General features: G+C 43.6%; 1 protein-coding gene across 2 annotated transcripts in view; it reads left to right on the top strand.

The window, feature by feature from the left end:
• Positions 1–21,740, top strand: part of LOC130121976 (solute carrier family 12 member 2-like) — a 138,143-nt gene that overhangs the window by 77,560 nt on the left and 38,843 nt on the right. Inside the window, exons 19-21 of one of the 2 annotated variants that reach the window (XM_056290976.1) lie at positions 7,815–7,894; positions 8,356–8,499; positions 18,229–18,276. In XM_056290976.1, the coding sequence (XP_056146951.1) occupies positions 7,815–7,894; positions 8,356–8,499; positions 18,229–18,276 (272 nt within the window). The remainder of the gene's footprint in view (positions 1–7,814; positions 7,895–8,355; positions 8,500–18,228; positions 18,277–21,740) is intronic. The other variant, XM_056290975.1, reaches the window with a different exon arrangement.

Raw genomic sequence — 21,740 nt, 5'->3', positions numbered from 1 at the left:
TTTTTTTTTTCATTGATCCATCTGTGATAGATGTGAATTGTATCAGAGCTTGTATTAATTTCTTGCAATCCCAAAAGAGATCCCTGATGTTCTGTTTGTGTTTGTTCATGCTTCTGTTACAAAGTTGTTGACTGTTGTTGCTGTACCAAAACAAATCCTGATAAGATGTAGCTGGGGAGATTTCGAGCTTTTATTCAGGCCTTGTATCGCCAGGGAAGAGGAAGAGAGGAAGGACAAAGAGGAGGTTTATGGATGTGGTGAGGGAGGACATGCAAGTGGCTGGTGTGACAGAGGAAGATGCAGAGGACAGGAAGAGATGGAAACGGATGATCCACCGTGGCGACCCCTACGGGAGCAGCCGAAAGTAGTAGTAGTAGTAGTAGTAGTAGTAGTAGTAGTAGATTCAGGTTGTTGCTTGTGTTGCTTGTCTATACTAGTTGAAATGTATCCCACAGAAAATTGATTTGTAGGTCAAATATGCATAACACAAAGCTGCTTCGGGCCCACCCATTTGTTTTGTGTGATCGATCAAACACACTTTCCATATTTACAAGGTTATGCGCCTATCTATCTATCTATCTATCTATCTATCTATCTATCTATCTATCTATCTATCTATCTATCTATCTATCTATCTATCTATCTATCTATCTATCTATCTATCTATCTATCTATCTATCTATCTATCTATCTATCTATCTATCTATCTTATCTGTCTGTCTGTCTGTCCATGTATCTGTCAAACTTAGTTTGCGGCGGCCTCACCCAGTATCATCCATGCAGTGTCTTTGTCCATGTCTGCGTTTAAGTTTTGTCTTCGTTTGATGGCTGGGCGAGCTAGTGCTGGATCAGCTGGGAGAGCTTGGTCTGCTGTGTCCTGTGGGCCCAGGCACCACGGCCCTGCCCCGAACTGTGCCCAAAGAGGAAACACCGAGGGAGATCTGACAGGACACAAAGTGGGGCAGGCTAAGCTAACTGCTAGGCCATGCAGACCGGCAGTTCCGATAACACTGAGGGTGGTCTGGCGGCGGCCTCGCCTAGTGTTGACTGTGTTTTTGGTGTCGTTGTGTGGAATGTGGGGAGGTGTGTCGAAGGTTTCTGGCTGGTAGAGCTGGTGTTGGATCGGCTGGGCGAGCCTGGTCTGCTGCATCTGGTGGGCCCAGGAACCACGGCCCTGCCGGAGCTGCGCCCAAGGAGGAGAAACTGAGGGCGGTCTGACAGGATGTGGAAGTGGGGCAGGCTAAACTAACTGCTAGCCCATGCAGACTGGCAGTTCTGACAGTTGTCCTGGCTGGCTTTCGTTCTCTTGGACAGGGTTGTTTTTGTTGCTTAATTTGGATATATGTGTTTAGTTTCGATATATGTGTTTAGTTTGGATATATGTGTTGTAGTTTGGATATATGTGTTTAGTTTGGATATATGTGTTTAGTTTGGATATATGTGTTTAGTTTGGATATACGTCTTCTAGTTTGGATATATGTGTTCTAGTTTGGATATATGTGTTTAGTTTGGATATATGTGTTGTAGTTTGGATATATGTGTTGTAGTTTGGATATATGTGTTCTAGTTTGGATATATGTGTTTAGTTTGGATATATGTGTTCTAGTTTGGATATATGTGTTCTAGTTTGGATATATGTGTTTAGTTTGGATATATGTGTTCTAGTTTGGATATATGTGTTCGAGTTTGGATATATGTGTTGTAGTTTGGATATATGTGTTATAGTTTGGATATATGTGTTTAGTTTGGATATACGCGTTCTAGTTTGGATATATGTGTTTAGTTTGGATATATGCGTTCTAGTTTGGATATATGTGTTCTAGTTTGGATATACGCGTTCTAGTTTGGATATATGTGTTCTAGTTTGGATATATGTGTTCTACTTTGGATATATGTGTTCTAGTTTGGATATATGTGTTTAGTTTGGATATATGTGTTTAGTTTGGATATACGCGTTCTAGTTTGGATATATGTGTTCTAGTTTGGATATATGCGTTCTAGTTTGGATATATGTGTTGTAGTTTGGATATATGTGTTCTAGTTTGGATATATGTGTTCTAGTTTGGATATATGTGTTCTAGTTTGGATATATGCATTCTTGTGGTTTTTGGATATGTGTTTTTTCTCTTTGTGTTGCACTGCTGCGGGCTGGGGGAAACGACAAAGTGTTCCTGATTCCTGATCCAACCTAACCCTAACCTAGACCTAACCGTAAGCTGAACCTAACACTTACCTTATCCTAATCGTAACAGGTAGCTAACCTGTTTCCATGCAAACGCTTTCATTTGGCTAGGGGGGAACAGAATTCAATACAACACCGGTGTAGGGTGTTCCGTAAGCAAACTATCAACCTAAGTAACATAGTTTCTCTTTCATGATTGGAAATGGCAACTTCTCAAATTCATCCATACATGTTCAAGCCCAAATACAATCCGGAATATGAGAATGGACAGAACGAACATCCACAGCAACAAATATTACAGCAGGACGTCACTGGTAAATAGTATGCTCATTACCTGCTTATTATGTGACATAATGGTGGATTTAGTCTTTCAATCAGAAGCTGTATATAAAAAAAATTCTATACGTGCCCATGTTAATCGTGTACATGTGGGAAATGCGTTAAAATGCCGACTGAAGTAGAAAATGTCTGCTATCAGGAAATAACAAAGGTTGTGTAGCTCGTAAAATGTTAATGTGCTGTCGCCAAACAACTGTATAGTATCTCCCCGCATCGTTGGTTATTTGTATGCTGGAGCACATTAAGTGCCTATAATACTACTCAAGTATCACAGAAAGTTGAATCAGTTAATCTGGACACAGCGTTTATTGGGAGAAACGTTTCATCACTCATCCAAGTGATGTCTTCAGTCTCAACTGACTGTGGACTGTTTCAAGCCCTCAGCTGTAAGTTGGTCTGTAACTAGCAATTTACAGTATTCTGTTCCACATGTAGTAACACGATAGTGTTTGCCGTTTGTCCTTGACCAATGAACTTAGTCTGGCCGACCAAGGTCATCTGTAGGGTCAGTGGTTAGTAAACAGCTATTTCTTTCATACGTATCTGTCCTGCACAATAAAAAAAGGCATTAATCTCCTGTCATCTGCACATCTGGCGATTTGGCTATGGTGGGGACGAAAGGTGGTGAAAGAGAGTAACGGGAGTGGTCGTTAGAGCATTATCTTGTAGAGGATCGAAAACCCATAAAGTTGGACCGACAGTCAATAGTTATTATTGCAAAACAATACATCGCTCCCCTGAGACTAAACCTCATTCTCCTAAAAGGATAGCATGGCCTGCTTTCAGGCACTGGCCTCATTACTACAAAGTACCGCATTGGTGCCTTATTGTTATCAGGCTCCATTACATAAAGGATGCCTCTCCCTATATCGTAGCAACCGTTGGCTCTCGGTAGGGTTTTAAACCTCAGTGAGAGCTGGCCATATCTACTTCTCTTCCTCGTTTGTGAGTGGAGCGGGTCTCTCACCCTGGACCGCCGTCTCCAGGGGTGACAACTTCTTGCAGTGGCTGGCATGTGTCCAGCTGACACTCCCCTCCACCTTCACCACTGTAGGTGTGGTCAAAAGCACTTGGTGGGACCCCGCCCACGGGGCATCCTCCAGTGTTTTCTCTGTATTTCCTTTGTCAGCACCCAATCTCCTGGCTTCAGGTCATGCAGCTGACCTTCTATTGGCTGTGGAAGTGCTGCTCTCACCTGCATGTAAATAGAACTCAGCATTTTGTTTAGTTGCACACAATAATCAGCCATTACATCCTCCATGAGGTCTGAGCTGAGGACCGGCTTTTGCAAGGGAAGGGCTATCCCAGTGTTCATGGGTCTGCCTGTGAGGATTTCAAAAGGCGACAGACCTGTTGTAGCCCTCCCTCTTGCTCTCATGGCCATCAGCACTAACAGTAGTGCCTTTATCCATGTATTATGTACCATGTATCATGTATCTATCCTGTCTCATCACAACATTTGAGCAGTTTATTTTTAATCGTCTCAATTTCTCTTTCAACTGCTCCACCACTCTGCGGATGGTAGGCACAATTTTGCCCCAGATTAATACCCAAAAATGTTGAAAGTTGTTTAATAGCACTATTTACAAAATGAGTTCTGTTATCACTTCCATGGTATTCCCTATCTGGGAATAACCTCTCTTCCTAGCACCTGTGCTACTGTGGAGGCATGTGCCTTTCCTGTAGGAAAACTTCAACCCATTTAAAAACATGTCAACAATCAGAAGAAAATATTTCTTTCGCTCACATGGTGTTAGTTCAATGAGATCCATCTTTAGGTGATCTAACGGTTGGTCAGGGTGAGGGTGGCATTATTTTCCAGACAAATTAAACGTTTTGAACAAAAACTTGGGGAATAATTTGTGAAGCCTCTCGTAAACCAGTGCTTGTATACTGCGTCCACTATCCCCCCCCCCCCCCCCCGTTTGACACATGGTCCTTTCCATGTGCCAATTTTACAGAAAAAGGAAACAAACACTTTGGCAGCAATACGTCCGTCCTCAGACTGCCATACATTACTTACACATGTGCACTTAGCATTTTTTATTTTTTCTCTATCTCTCTCTCTTATCAACACGGATGTCATAAAACTTTCTCTGTCCACAGTGTGTGTGAATGGTCTGTCTGGGTCAGGCAGTCCTAAAGTAGTCGTGGTAGTCAGTCTATTTTAGTTGAGTGAGAGCTGCGTCAGCAGCCTCTGTCTACGTCACATTGTCAGTTGGTTTTAGTCCGTGGCCATGCATAATAGATAATAGTGGTGCCTCCAGGGATGAATAGTCACAGATCCACTGTCTACAGTAGCCTGTCTGTCACACAAGACTTGTCAGTTAAACGTTTGCTTTGTTTTTTCTTTTTTTCTTTTTTTGTTGAAGTGTCCTTTACTTATCCCCTTGAGGAAAATCAGTTAGTGCAAAGTAACCCATCCTAGTTGTGATCTGTGTAGCTAGGAGCAGTGGACTGCTGCCTTCATGCAGCACCTGGGGACCAACTCCAGTTCTTTTCCCACTGCCTTGGTCAGGGGCACAGCCAGGAGTATAAACCCTAACATGCATGTGTCTTTTGATGGTGGGGGAAACCGGAGCAGCCAGAGGAAACCCACATAGACACGGGGAGAACATGCAAACTCCACACAGTGGATGACCTGGGATAACCACTGGGCCACCGTGCAGCCTCTTTCCCCCATTCTTTTAACCTGCAGTCACTCGTACCCAGAAATCAAAGAAGGTTGAATCAGTTCATCTGGATACCTTTATAAACATTGTATGCAGATGAACTGATTCAACCTTCTTTGACTTTCTTACCTGGATTATTGAGCACACGTCAAGACTCTTACCTGGACATTTCCTGTTCTGACCATTCAATTGACATTATTCATTATTTCCTTTGCCAGTGGGTTGTCACCCCTAAGTGAATGTCATTACCTTGAGATGTCTTCCCGTGGTCTTCAATACTGTATCCTCATTTAAATAAAAAGCCGTATCACACGCCGTATCACACAATTCCTTTCCCCACAGTCTCACAAATAGTCTTCTCACCGTGGGAGTCGGTTACGAGCTGTCCTCAGGGGAGGTCTTCCTGGGTCTTAGACGATTGTTCAATCCCTTCACCAGACTGGCCATCCAGATTGGATCCGTGCAGAGAGTGGGTCAAAGAAGATGTATGAGTTAGGCTTCCCAGGCAGGGCCCCAAATTGTCGTAAAAATTGTTTAATTCCACTCTGACGTTAAATGAGGAGCGAGACAAAAATCTCATACAGTACTGTCACATGCTCTTTAATATATGTTCATGAACATGACACACAAGCCCAGATGCTTTAATGCGCGCCGATCAGTACAGTAGTCTCTCTTATAGGACAGTTGTCTGTTCTTCCCCTCCTTATCTCATGTCTTCCAGCTCTCATCCCACCAAGGCCATTTCTCCAGTTAGTGTGTACAGACTTGCTACACTCAGTGAGTCTCCCACACATTCCTCTGCTATCAACCAACAGTTAACAACAGGCCTTCACTTGTTCACATGGAGAAGACACCTTATAAGACTACCTTTGTTCTGTTACACATGGACTGTAAGCATCTCTCTAAGCAATGTAAAATAAAGTTAAACATGGTATCGGTCATACATGGTCAAAGATTAAAAGTAAGCAAACATCATATATGAATTGCTCTGACAATGTATTTCAAAGACCTTGAAAAGCAATTCATTAATCTGTCTCTTCAACAGCTTGATTGTTGTAGTGCACTTGATACATGCAGGTCAGTGTTTGTCTTGGCTTCAGATGATTTAAAATGCTGCTGCAAAGCTTCAGTTCTCCACAGTGGGCCCATGTTGCACCAGTTTTGGCTGCTGTGAACTGATATCCAGTGGAGTATTGGTTTGAATGTAAAAAAACAAAACAAAAACAAACACCTAAATCTTTGAGTTACTGTGCCCTTATATCCCAGCAAAGTCCATAATGTCTTCTGACCAGGGCCTACTGAAACCAAGTTGAAATCTAAAGGAGATGGTGCATTTGCAGTAGTCACTCCTGCTCACTGGAGCAGCCTCCCCTCTAACATTAAATCCACTACGTCTGTTTCTAGTACCATCTTTTTAGCATATACTTCATTGCATTGTATTTTCCCTGCCTGTGTTTTTCCGTTTTGAGTCACACATTTGTCATAATTTGTAGTTTGTTGTTTGGATTATGGAGCATGCATTAAATTAAGACAGTCTGTTTTATTTGTAGCTCATCTGTGCACAGCATCTTGTAACTTTTGCTTAAGAAGGCGCTCTAAGAATAAATGCTTACTTGCCTACATACAGACTAGTTTGCTGTTGATGAAGTGACACATATGATGTGTCACTTCATCATGGCCCTTTTAAAAACTGTTTCCTTGCATGGCAGTAATTCGGTCACATGATATTTGGAGTGAGGGATTTAAACGGAATGTGTTCCTGGTTGTGAAGTGGGAGGATTTATGGCATTAGCCTCAAGGGCAGAAATGGTTAAACCCTACTACATAAAAATCAATACTAATACGTTAAGCAATGTACTCTTTAGTTTCAGTCAAGTAACTAGCTGTAACATCTCGTGTACTTGCACCGTTGAGCTTTTCTACTGAAAGATTTTTTTCCATGAATGATTAGCAACAGATTAACCTAATTTTTCTCGTACATGTATAAGTAGTAGTCCTTCTTCAGTGGATGTTTGCTGCCTCAGGAAGTGAACCTTGTCGTTTTGACTTAAGTCATAACTCTACTTGTTTGCATAAATATGCACCACATTTACTTAAATTTCCTGTAATCTGGGTGTCCAGGTGGTGTAGCGGTCTATTCCGTTGCCTACCAACACAGGGGTCGTCGGTCCAAATCCCCGTGTTATCTTCGGCTTGGTTGGGCGTCTGTACAGACACAATTGGCCGTGTCTGCGGGTGGGAAGCCGGATGTGGGTGTGTGTCCTGGTCACTGCACTAGCGCCTCCTCTGGTCGGGCGCCTGTTCAGGGGGGGAGGGGGAACTGGGGGGAATAGTGTGATCCTGCCACGCGCTATGTCCCCCTGGTGAAACTCCTCACTGTCAGGTGAAAAGAAGCGGCTGGCGACTCCACATGTATCGGAGGAGGCATGTGACAGTCTGCAGCCCTCCCTGGATCAGCAGAGGGGGCGGAGCAGCGACCAGGACGGCTTGGAAGAGTGGGGTAATTGGTCGGTTACAATTGGGGAGAACAAGGGGTGGGGGGGGGGTCCAAAAAAAACTTCCTGTAATCTGAGAATGACTGCTTTATTATGTTTCATGTACGTTTCCTTTTTGCTTTTCAGTGATGCCTTTGATTTCCAGTATGGTGCCGTCATTCTCCGACTAAAAGAAGGACTGGATGTTTCTCACATCCAAGGACAAGGTACCTTTTAATATATATACACATGTGTCACACTAAAAATGTCATGCTCAGGTGTTGACATCATGCCCTCTTGTTTTCTTTATTCTCTCTGTGGCTTGTAAAAAAGCACTACATGTGAAAGTTTCCTGAAAAAGGGTTTAGGATTATACTGTGGAAGTTGAATGTGTACTTTTATGGTGTCAAATTACTGTAATTGTGTTTGCAGTCCTTTTTGTAGCAATCTAGCATTCATCCCTGAATTACCCTTCATTGTTCAAGTTATTTAGAGTTTTGTCTATCTTTCATTGTATTGCGCTTGTCTCTCTGAATGTCTTTCCCTCACTATTTTCATTCCATTGTTCTTTCACCTCAAATCTTGTTTCCTTTTGTTGGCTTCTCAATGTCATTCCATCCCTTTCTGTCACCTTCCTTCCTTTCTTCATTCATTTTGACCCACTGTCCCCTTCTTTCCCCTTCCCCAGACGAACTGCTGTCCTCCCAGGAGAAGTCCTCAGGTATGAAGGATGTAGTTGTGTCAATAGATGTGAGCAAGGACTCCGACGGTGATTCGTCCAAACCATCATCCAAGGCCACCAGTCTGCAGAACAGTCCTGCTATACAGAAAGGTCAGACCAGCTCAGAATGACAAAAAGATATCCATGTGTTAATCTTCATTCATCTACCTTTTTAACTAGACTTAACTCTTAGGATCAAATTAATTTTTAACGGGGTGTCTGGATGGCGTAGCGGTCTATTCCGTTGCCTACCAGCACGGGGATCCCGGTTCGAATCCCCGTGATGCCTCCAGCTTGGTCGGGCGTCCCTACAGACACAATTGGCCGTGTCTGCGGGTGGGAAGCCAGATGTGGGTATGTGTCCTGGTTGCTGCACTAGCGCCTGCTCTGGTAGGTCAGAGCGCCTGTTCAGGGGGGAGGAGGAACTGGGGGGAATAGCATGATCCTCTCACACGCTACATCCCCCTGGTGAAACGCCTCACTGTCAGGTGAAAAGAAGCGGCTGGCAGCGACTCATGTATCGGACTACACATTCTCACTCCCAACTCGTCACATATGGACGCTTGTTGAGGACAACCTCTTCGTTACTGTTCAGCGCTCTAGGTAGTTGTAGGCACAAAAAACAAAACAAAACAAAAAACATTGGAGATTATCACGACTGGTTTTTTATAGAAGTACAGAGTCTAAATCTATCTTTTATATGTGTGCATTCATCAACATGGTCTCACAGAAATACAAGAAATGACCACGGCCTCTTAACACTCACATTATGTTGTTGTGGCATGTAATGCGTTGTGTTAAAATTATATGCCGGCACCAGGGACGATTTTTTTTTCTTGAAAAACACTGATTTGTGTGTGATACAACTCATTTTGATGTAATGAGGTTAGTGTTAGGGTTAGTGTTAGTGTTAGGTTTAGTGTTAGTGTTAGTTTTATGGTTGGGTTAGGGTTAGAGTTAGGGTCAGTGTTAGGGTTAGTGTTAGCATTAGTGTTAGGGTTAGTGTTATGGTTAGGGTTAGTGTTAGGATTAGTGTTAGGGTTAGTGTTATGGTTAGGGTTAGTGTTAGGATAAGTGTTAGGGTTAGTGTTATGGTTAGGGTTAGTTTTAGGGTTATTGTTAGGTTTAGTGTTAGTGTTAGGGTTGTTTTGGGGTTATTTTGTGCCTATGAGTGATGTCAGTCCTTTCATGTTGAAAGTTGACATTAAAGGGTTAGGGTTAGGGTTATTGTTAGGGTTAAGGTTAGTGTTAGGGTTAGTGTTATGGTTAGGGCTGTTTTGTTTTTGGTTTTTTTTGTGCCTGAGTGATGACAGTCCCTTCACGTTGAAAGAATGATGTTAAAGGGTTGGGGTTAGGGTTAGGGTTAGTGTTAGTGTTATGGTTAGGGCTGTTTTGTTTTTGTTTTTTTTTGTGCCTGAGTGATGACAGTCCCTCCATGTTGAAAGAATGATGTTAAAGGGTTAGGGTTAGTGTTAGTGTTAGTGTTAGGCTTATTGTTAGGGTTTTTTTTGTGTGCCTATGAGTGATGTCAATCCCTACGTTGAAAGAATGATGTTAAAGGGTTAGAGTTAGTGTTAGGGTTATTGTTAAGGTTAGTGTTACGTTAGGGTTAGGGTTAGTGTTTTGGTTATTGCTAGGGTTAGTGTTAGGGTTATTGTTAGGGTTAGTGTTCGGGTTAGGTGTAGGGTTAGGGTTCATGTTAGGGTTAGTGTTGGGGTTAGTGTTTTGGTTAGTGTTAGGGTTAGTGTTTTGGTTAGTGTTAGGGTTATTGTTAGGGTTAGTGTTAGTGGTAGGGTTAGGGTTCATGTTAGGGTTATTGTTAGGGTTAGTGTTTTGGTTAGTGTTAGGTGTAAGGTTAGTGTTTTGGTTAGGGTTAGGGTTCGTATTAGGGTTAGGGTTATTGTTATTGTTAGGATTAAGGTTAGTGTTAGGGTTGTTTTGGTTTTTTTGTGCCTTATGACTGATGTCAGTCCCTCCATGTCGAAAGTTGATGTTAAAGGAGTACCTAGAGTGTTGAACGGTGATGAAGAGGTCGTCCTCAACAAGCGTCTGTATGTGACGAGTTGGGAGTGAGAATGGTCTCTATCGGAGAAGGCATGTGGTTAGGGTTAGTGGAAAGGGTGGAGCAGCAACTGGGACGGCTTGGAAGAGTGGGGTAATTAGCCATATTCAACAGGGGAGAAAAAAGGGGAAGAAATGTTTTGAAAAAAAATTAATTCTAAAATGTCAACTTGCCAGACGGGAACACTTTATAACCACTAAAGGGTTATAAGGGGTTATAAGGGGTAATGGGTGGGAAAAAAGTTTATAACACATGTGCAAATATTAATACATGTCTTTACAGTCCCACTATGTAGTCCCATTAGCGAGTCTGTCACCACGAGGGGTAACTGCACTACAGTTTGACCACATTTTGACCACATGACTCGTAAATTTGTCCCGTCGCCTTTAATGACATCAGGTCGTAGAAAGTTCTGGAATACGAATGACGCTATAAGATGAAAAAGTCAACACGCTCTTTGCAAAACATCATTAAACACAAAGAGCCCTGTCACACACCCGGCGCGAAGCACAGCGCCCCGTTCCTTGCTAGTTTCTGTCCAACGCGGCTGTCATTTTCCTGCCCAACTCCCGTGTTGTTTAAATAGCAAGTTAACTTGTGCCCGTCTGTGCACCCATGGGCGTGTTGATCTTAAAATGAGCTGTGGCCCAGTGCATTGTGGGTGCATTGCTATCTTGAGGCAGCGGAAAGGAATTGTGCCGTTGACCAGCAAAAACCTGGTCTAAAGTCAATGGCGCAGTATTTTCCTGCTGCTTAAAGGATGCATTATTCAGATATTCAGTTGCACCTACATATGCCGGTGCACACTCTGCTGTTACACACACACACACACACACACACACACACACACACACACACACACACGGGCATGCAGCAGTGGACCAACATGCAAAAGATTAAAACTAAAAATGTGAAAATGGGATCTGAGCTTCGGTGAAGTGCTGCTGCTGTAGACGGTCTGCTCGCGTGAGCAGACCTGTTCCCTCAGCAGAAAACCCTTCGGTTCTCCAACTTGACGATTCCACCATTGAAATAGCCATGCGCCCGGGTGCGTGCGTGCCTGGTCTTTAAAGGGACTGGGAGATGACACTTTGATTGGTTTAATTCATGTCCTGCCCAGAAAAGAACGATGATTCATTAAGAGACTAAGCACAACCCCTTTGCACCTTGTGCCTTACTTTGCACTCAGATTATCCATCCATCCATCCATCCATCCATTATCTTAACCGCTTATCCTGCTCTCAGGGTTGTGGGGATGCTGGAGCCTATCCCAGCAGTCATTGGGCAGCAGGCGGGGAGACACCCTGAACAGGCCAGCAGGCCATCACAGGGCCGACACACACACACACACACACACACACACACACACACACACACACACACACACACACACACACATACACACATTCACACCTAGGGACAATTCAGTACAGCCAGTTCACCTGACCTACATGTCTTTGGACTGTGGGAGGAAACCGGAGGACCCGGAGGACACCCACGCAGACACGGGGAGAACATGCAAACTCCACACAGAGGACGACCCTAACCCTAACCCTAACCCTAACCCACCAAGGTTGGGCTAACCTGGGGCTCGAACCCAGGACCTTCTTGCTGTGAGGGGCCCGCGTTAACCACTGCACCACCGTGCCGCCCTCACCTAGATTATGTGTCGTTTAAATGGCAAAAATAAATTTGGCCATGCCTTAAATGTGCTTGCACCATGCACTGTAGACCGTGCACTACAGATCATTTAGACAGGGCCCAAACTCTTCCAAAGTGTGCAAGGCAGGGGATGTTTGCTGCTTATTTCATATGTGTAATACACACTGAGCTACTGCCATGTCTACATAACTTCCTCAACAACTGTCTGAAGAAATCGTAACTGGTTGCTCCTTTATAGTAGAACTACTTTTGCAGTGCAGCATTATTTCCACAGTTGCAGCTCTTCACAACAGTTGTGCTAAATCATTTTTCATACAAGAGACCAGTGTGCAGGTTTTTATCTGGAATTGTAACTGATGCTTGTTGGAACCCGCATCAAGAAAAAGGGATGTGCATGTGCCTGTCCAACATTTATACACGATTCATTAACAAAGGCAATGTATGAAAGCAGAAAAAAATGCTGGGGTGTCTGAGTAGCGTAGCGGTCTATTCCGTTGCCTACCAACACTGGGATCGGCGGTTCAAATCCCCGTGTTACCTCCGGCTTGGTCAGGCATCCCTATGGACATAATTGGCCGTGTCTGCGGTTGGGAAGCTGGATGTGGGGATGTATCCTGGTCGCTGTACTGGCGCCTCCTCTGGTAGGTCGGGATGCCTGTTCAGAGGGGAGGGGGAACTGGGGGGAATAGCGTGATCCTCCCACGCGCTACGTCCCCCTGGTGAAACTCCTCACTGTCAGGTGAAAAGAAGCGGCTGGCGACTCCACGTGTATGGGAGGAGGCATGTGATAGTCTGTAGCCCTCCCCGGATCGGCAGAGGGGGTGGAGCAGCAACTGGGACGGCTCAGAAGAGTGGGGCAATTGGCCCGATACAAGTGGGGAGAAAAAAAATGTTTGGCAGTGGTGAAAACAGGCAAAACCATTTAATATGACAGATAGCTAATGGCTTGTTTTTATCTTGGTGCATGTCGACATGTTTTAAGAGGAAAAATATGGCGATTCTGATTGGATTCTGACTGGATTCTGATTGGATTTTAATTGTAGATAGTGGGACTTTACAATGTGGCTTGAATGCTGCTTGTGCTGTACCACATATGGTACAGAGCTGAGAGACTCTATCCTAGAATTCATGTGACACATTAGCCACTTTTCCACCAGCAGAACTACCCCAACCTTTTATGGGGCCGGCAGCTTTGCTCGTGTTTCCACTACAGGAATTACCCCTGACCGGAACTCTTACTGGGACTTTTACAGGAACGTCTGTAGTCCCTGCTCTGGGGTAGGTACTTCTGAGCAGCCCTGAAAACCTGCTGGGAGGGGCTCGATGCTGGTTGGTTGAACGTTGGAAGCAACCAGCCTACTACTTCGGTGTTCAACAAGCGCCATTTTTATAAGCCAGCAACCAACCTTAATTTGGATCAAGCGAAATGGAGAAATCGGCCGAAAAATGAACAGACGAGGAGGTGCAGGCTTTGTTTGCTTACTACGCCGAGGCTCAGCAGGGGTCTCATGAGCCTGGTGGTTCCCACATCGCTATGGAAACAGGACACTCGAGAGGGCCGACTACGAGATAGTTCCACTTGTAGTTCGCGCCAGCCTGGGAGTTCGTGTAGTTCTTCGTATGGAAAATTGCCTATTGTGTGTGTGTGTGTGTGTGTTTGTGTTTGTGTCATATATTAGTCAGTAGTGGCATGGTGGTCCAGTGGTTAGTGCTGTCGCGTCACAGCAAGATAGTCCTGGGTTCGAACCCTGGGCTTGTCCAACCCTGGGGGTCATCCCAGGTCATATCCTCTGTGTGGAGTTTGTATCTTCTCCCTGTGTCTGTGGTGGGTTTTCTCCGGGTGCTCCGGTTTCCCCCACCATCAGAAAGACATGCATGTTAGGGTTAACACTCCTGTGTGTGTGTCCCTGACCGAGGCGTGGCAAGACGAAAGCTAGGATGGTTTACATGCACAGCGTAATTTCCCCACAGCGGTCAGTAAAGTATATCAAAATTATATATATATATATATATATATATATATATATATATATATTGCTCACACACCACTCAGGCCATGAGAGGGGAGCAGTGTTTTTCAGGATGATACAAGGCTGTGTGGTGATATTGTGTAAGTCTACTGATGCCTTGCCTTTTTCATTCTGTTTACATTTGAATGAAGACCAAAGCCGCCTCTGAGTAGAAGTTTCCGGTGTTAGCTGTGACCCTTCGTCATCCTAGTGAACTCACTTCACAGTCCGCAGAGATGTTGTCAACACTGTTAATGTGTGTGCATACCTACACATGCATGTGTTGTTTGTGTTTGGATCCGAGTATGTGACTCCAGTTACACATCAATGCTCTGTGTGCCGCCCACACGGCAAGCAAACAAACAAAGAAAGTGTTCCCAGATTGTGGGAACGCTCTGGTGGGTGTGGGATCTGCAGCACCTAACACTGAACTCTGAACCTCAATTTACTCTCCTTCCATGTCAGGGCCACACCACTATGGGGTTTGGAGACCCATAAATGATAGAAATGTTGCCTAGGCTGTGAAAAGAGTTTATTTATGTAACAGCAGACTAATGTGCCTCTTCAGTCTGAACTGACTGCAGGTAACCCCACCCTTATAAATAATACAGTGACTGCAGGTACCCCCACCTTTATAAACAATAAGGGTGGGATACCTGCAGTCACTATATTGTTTATAAGGGTGGAGACACCTGCAGTCACTGTATTGTTTATAAGGGAGGGGACACCTGCAGTCACTGTATTGTTTATAAGGGTGGAGACACCTGCAGTCACTATTGTTTATAAGGGAGGGGACACCTGCAGTCACTGTATTGTTTATAAGGGTGGAGACACCTGCAGTCACTGTATTGTTTATAAGGGTGGAGACACCTGCAGTCACTGTATTGTTTATAAGGGTGGAGACACCTGCAGTCACTGTATTGTTTATAAGGGTGGAGACACCTGCAGTCACTGTATTGTTTATAAGGGTGGAGACACCTGCAGTCACTATTGTTTATAAGGGTGGGGACACCTGCAGTCACTGTATTGTTTATAAGGGTGGAGACACCTGCAGTCACTGTATTGTTTATAAGGGTGGGGACACCTGCAGTCACTGTATTGTTTATAAGGGTGGAGACACCTGCAGTCACTGTATTGTTTATAAGGGTGGAGACACCTGCAGTCACTGTATTGTTTATAAGGGAGGGGACACCTGCAGTCACTGTATTGTTTATAAGGGAGGGGACACCTGTAGTCACTGTATTGTTTATAAGGGAGGGGACACCTGTAGTCACTGTATTGTTTATAAGGGTGGGGACACCTGCAGTCACTGTATTGTTTATAAGGGAGGGGACACCTGTAGTCACTGTATTGTTTATAAGGGAGGGGACACCTGCAGTCACTGTATTGTTTATAAGGGTGGGGACACCTGCAGTCACTGTATTGTTAATAAGGGTGGGGACACCTGTAGTCACTGTATTGTTTATAAGGGTGGGGGTTCCTTCAGTCACTGTATTGTTTATAAGGGTGGGGACACCTGCAGTCACTGTATTGTTTATAAGGGTGGGACACCTGCAGTCAGTTGAGACTGAAGAGGTCGCTTATGCCCCTTTTCCACTGCATGGTACCGGCTCGACTCAACTCAACTCTAGTTGCTTTTTTTGGTTTTCCATTGGGCAAAAGTTAGGGATACCTGATACCAGGTACTTTTTTTGGTACACCCTCTGTCGAGGTTCTGAGTGAGCTGAGCTGATACTAAAAGCTGACATGAAAATACAACTATAAAAAAATAAATAGAATAAATAAAATATAAATAAATATATGTATGTATATTTATTTAAATATAAATGAAATCTTAAAAAAAAATAATTAGTCAACACGCCCACAAATGACCAGCAGGGCTTCGCCGTGAGGGGATACTATCTGCAGTGAAAAACAAAATCCCAACAAGTAAAGCGAGAAGAGTCGAATAGAGTAGAGTCGAGGTGAGCCGGTACCATGCAGTGGAAAAGGGGCATTAGATGAGTGACGAGACATTTCTCTCAGTAAACGTTGTGTCCAGATGGACTGATTCAACCTTCTGTGATGTCCATAATGCTGAGTGAATTTCATTTAAGTTGAAACACAATTGAATCTGGGCCACATGCTGCAGGTTTTTTTCTGTTGACTCGATCTGGCATGAACATTTTCCAAAATTGTACGTTAGCTGCTAGAGAAAAGTTAAGGTCTGTGTTGATACCGTTACCGTGTAAAAAACAAAACTAACTATACAAACCCCAATTCCAATGAAGTTGGGACGTTGGGTAAAATGTAAATAAAAACAGAATACAATGATTTGCAAATCCTTTTCCACCTACTATATTCAATTGAATACACTACAAAGACAAGATATTTAATGCTCAAACTGATAATCTTTACTGTTTTTTGCAAATATTCACTCATTTTGAATTTGATGCCTGCAACACATTCCACAGAAGCTGGGACAGGGGCATGTTCACCACTGTGTTGCACCACCTTTCCTTTTAACAACACTCAACAAGCGTTTGGGAACTGAGGACACTACTTGTTGAAGCTTTGTAGGTGGAATTCTTTCCCATTCTTGCTTGAAGTACGACTTCAGTTGCTCAACAGTCCGAGGTCTCCGTTGTCGTATTTTGTGCTTCATAATGCACCACACATGTTCAATGGGAGACAGGTCTGGACTGCAGGCAGGCCAGTCCAGTACCTGCACTCTTTTACTACGAAGCCCCGCTGTTGGAACACGTGCAGAATGTGGCTTGGCATTGTCTTGCTGAAATAAGCAGGGACGTCCCTGAAAAAGACGTCGCTTGGATGGCAGCACATGTTGCTCCAAAACCTGTATGTACCTTTCAGCATTAATGGTCCTTCACAGATGTGCAAGTTACCCATGATGCCATGGGCACTAACACCCCCCCCCCCATACCACCACAGATGCTGGCTTTTGGACTTTGGGCTGATAACAATCTGGATGGTCCTTTTCCTCTTTAGCCCGGAGGACACGACGTCCATGATTTCCAAAAACAATGTGAAATGTGGACTCGTCAGACCACAGCACACTTGTCCACTTTGCGTCAGTCCATCTCAGATGAGCTCGGCCCAGAGAAGCCGGTGGTGTTTCTGGGTGGTGTTGATATACGGCTTTAGCTTTGCATGGTAGAGTTTTAACTTGCACTTGTAGATGTAGCGACCAACTGTGTTAACTGATGATGGTTTTCCCAAGTGTTCCTGAGCCCACGTGGTCATATCCTTTACACAATGATGTCGGTTTTTAATGCAGTGCCACCTGAGGGGTCGAAGGTCATGGGCATTCAATGTTGGTTTTGGGCCTTGCCGCTTACGTTGCAGAGATTTCTCGGGATTCTCTGAATCTTGTGATGATATTATGGACTGGAGATGATGAAATCCCTAAATTCCTTGCAGTTGTACGTTGAGAAACGTTGTTCTTAAACTGTTGGACTATTTGCTCACACAGTTGTTCACAAAGTGGTGACCCTCGCCCCATCCTTGCTGGTGAACGACTGAGCCTTTCGGGGATGCTCCTTTTATACCCAATCATGACACTAACCTGTTTCCAGTTAACCTGTTCACCTGTGGAATGTTCCAGACAGGTGTTTTCTGAGCATTCCTCAACTTTCCCAGTCTTTTGTTGTCCCTGTCCCAGCTCCTTTGGAACGTGTTGCAGGCATCAAATTCAAAATGAGTGAATATTTGCAAAAAACAATAAAGTTTATCAGTTTGGGCATTAAATATGTTGTCTTTGTAGTGTATTCAATTGAATATAGGTCGAAAAGGATTTGCAAATCATTGTATTCTGGTTTTATTCACATTTTATACAACATCCCAACTTCATTGGAGTTGGGGTTTGTATAAAAACTACAAAGCTATATATAAAAACTTTTTTTTTTCTTGACGACTGCGTCCTCATTTCTGCATTTCTGTGTTGGTTGCACATGTCCCATGGTGTGACTTGTACAGTAGGTTAGGGGACCGAACATCCCCGTCCTCTATGTACCTCAATGCCTTTTTCACCATTGCAGCCACATGTTAACCCTTCCATTCTCTTTTTGTTTTTGTTTTTTCTCTTTACCTATGTTTTATGTTGCCCAGACGAAGACGATGATGGCAAAGCTCCAACGCAACCCCTGTTGAAAAAAGGCAGGAAATCCACTTTATTAAGTTGCCTTTTAATCTTTATTTCCTCTTTTGTGTTCTTACTTCTGCTTTTAGTCTTTTCCTCGGTCAGTTGGTCTGTCTCTTTCTTTTCTTCCTTCTTTTGTTTGTCTTTTTTCTGTTTTTTCCTTTAACACATGCTTTCCTACCTCATGTCCAGTGTTGCCCTATCTTGTTAGCATATTGTGTTATCCCGTGTTCTAACTTGCCCATAAAGTATACACGTTGTGTGTCTGTCTTCCCTCGTGTTCTCTGTAGAGTGTCTTCAGCCTTCATGCTCGGTGTTTCCAGTGTACTGTCTGTCCTGTTCGCTGCTAAGCTTCCAGCTTGTGGCTCAAACTTCTTCTCTGAAGTTGTGTATTATTGTGCATTTAACTCAGCCAGAGTCTGACAATGTCTGTTTCATTGATCGTTTGTGGCACCATTTCACTTTCCTAGAAATTCTTTTGAATCTGTGTTTGCCTCTTAAGCGCGGTTTCTCTCTCTTAAGGTGGTATTGGATCTCTAGTGCTCTCTTTCAGGTCTCTTATTCTGTCGCTTCTCTTTTCAGTCCTGTCCAACAACATCTAGAGCCTCCGACAACTTCTCTTGTTGTTTTCTGTTCTGGTGTTGCCAGTGCCTTAATTTACTCCAGTGCCTTAATTTACTCCAGTGTTACCTAATTATAAGAAGAAAAGACATCCTCGGGGTGTCCGGGTGGCGTGGCGGTCTATTCCGTTGCCTACCAACATGGGGATCGCCGGTTTGAATCCCCGTGTTACCTCTGGCTTGGTCGGGCGTCCTTACAGACACAATTGGCCATGTCTGCAGGTGGGTATGTGTCCTGGTCGCTGCACTGGCGCCTCCTCCGGTCGGTCAGGGTGCCTGTTCGGAGGGGGAGGTTGAACTGGGGGGAATATCGTGATCCTCCCACGCGCTACGGCCCCCTGGTGAAACTCCTCACTATCAGGTGAAAAGGAGCGGCTGGTGACTCCACATGTATGGGAGGAGGCATGTGGTAGTCTGCAGCCCTCCCCGGATCGGCAGAGGGGGTGGAGCAGATCGGGACGGATTGGAAGAGTGGGGTAATTGGCCGGATACAATTGGGGAGAAAAAGGGGGAAAATTCCACACAAAAAAAAAGATCCTCAAATAACCGCAGCACTTCACTAAAATAAATGCTACATGCTTTGTCAAGCACAGAACAAGAAAGTATTTACTGCATTATCATTCTCTAGCAGTATGTAAATAAAGGCACATTACCTTTATGACGCAGTACAACATATGCTACGGTAAGGAGAGTAAACTTCTGTTTACTCTTATGTGCTAAAAAAAAGAAAACTCAAGAGGAAACCCTAAGCTCTAAGCTTAGTCAACTATAACGTGCTTGTTTTTGTCTTTTTGTATTTTCATGGTATTTTCTCTCTGTTAGGGATGCCCATGAATAATCATCAATTTTTTCAAAGCTTTTAGTGTTCCCCTTAAACAAGATTAACACATGCATTCATAAGTTATACTGGTATTGTTACTGAACGGGTGTTTGGTAACTGATGCTAATGGTAAACTGACAACTTAAGTTTCATACTTACTCCTAAAAATGTAGACTTACTGATATTATCAATTCAACATATAAACCTTAATTTTTGATTGTTTATCCAAGTGATTTTATGAAGCTTGCATTTTATTTTGGTATAGTTGGGGTTTTTTTGTGCCCCCATCAGCCAACTTTTATGTTACTTCCCATAGGTTGAAAACTGAAATGGTTTGTTAGTAATGGAGACGTGCCGACATCTACACATTTTGCGCACCATGTTTCCATTTTGATATGAAAGCACACTGATATGAATTTTTACACCGAAATATGCAAAACAAGCATGGTAAAAAGGAACGAAGTAAGAAGGCTTTTATTGTAAAGCACATCCAGAAAGTGTTGAATTCGTATTGACATTATCTTAACCATGGCCAAGGCAAAAGCATTCCTGGATGAGCACATCACACATTGCAGTGCAGAGGTAAATGTGCTAATGGAAGTCAACATACCCCAGTATTTACATGTGTAATAAAACATATTGGGGTTTTATGCATTATGAAGCGCTTTATCAGCGACATCCTGTAGCTTGGGTGTTTTAATTAGGTTATGATGTCACAGTCAAATACATTCAAGTCAGTTTTATTTGTATAGTCCATCATCACAGCATCCAGTTCTTAGATGCTCGCATTGGATAAGGAGCAACTCCCTAAAAAAACCCTTTAAAAGGGAGAAAAAAATGGGAAGAAACCTCAGGGAGAGCAACAGAGGAGGGATCTCTCTCCCAAGACAGACAACGTGCAATGGATGTTGTGTTTACACAATTTACAGAATACAACATTGAAAGAGGATAACAGAATTATAATGGAATTATAAATTTTATGAAGAATATCAGGAGGATGCCAAGCAGTGTCCAGACGCCACTGGAACAGCCCAGGACCCGAGCCACGACCACCTTCACTATGTAGACTTGACGGAAGGACAGTCTACACATGCACACAAAAGAGACTCACATCACACCATTCACATATACGGGAGAAGAGACAAGAAAAAACATTAGTCACACATCAGAGTGAGAGAAGGATATAACATTGAAACAGGATAACAAAATTCTATGGATTTACAAGATATAGTATTAAAAACAAAAGTGATGAGGAGGATGCCAAGCAGTGTCCAGGTGGCGACCACCATCACCATGTAGATCTGGGATGAAGACAGACTACACGTGCACACAGGGGAGGCTCACATCACACCATTCACATACAGGGAAGAAGAGAAAGGAGAAGACATGGTTCAGAGAGAGAAAACACATGTGAGAGAAGAGAACAGTTTGCAAAAGTCAATAATCTATACTCTATAATCTCATTGGAAGAACAGTACTTGGTAAATTCATTGAGACAGAAACCGACCCGCCATGCAATACAGGTTTTGACGTACTCAATTTAAAGGCAACTACTTGTAGGTTAAGATGAAAAGATGAGTTTAAATTTGGATTTAAAGGACTCAGCAGACTCTATTGTCTGACGGTAGCCGGCAGGTTATTCCACAAGAACAGGTTCTAATAGGAAAAGGCCCTTCCATCAGCTGAATTCTTTTTAGCTTTGGGTACACACAGGAGCCCTGTATTTTGAGAGCAAAGAGCTCGAGGTGGAATTTAGGGCTTAAAGAGAGCAGACAGGTAAGATGGGGTAATCCCATTTAGGATTTTATAAGTCAGCAGAGGCATCTTGAAGTCTGATCCAACATGGATAGAAAGCCAATGAAGGGAGGCAAGAATTAGCGTAATATGGTCTATTTTTCTCGTTTGAGTTAGGATTCAAGCTGCAGCATTGTAAACCATCTGAAGACTTTTAGTACTAGCATGTGGTAGACTTGAAAACTGAACATTACAGTAATCAAGTCTGGATGAAACAAATGCAGTGCATCCGGAAAGTATTCACACC

Source organism: Lampris incognitus, chromosome 12, assembly GCF_029633865.1.
Source record: "Lampris incognitus isolate fLamInc1 chromosome 12, fLamInc1.hap2, whole genome shotgun sequence".
Taxonomy (NCBI): Eukaryota; Metazoa; Chordata; class Actinopteri; order Lampriformes; family Lampridae; genus Lampris; species Lampris incognitus.
Note: the sequence above shows the minus strand (reverse complement) of the source record. Positions and strands in the feature narration are given on the sequence as shown.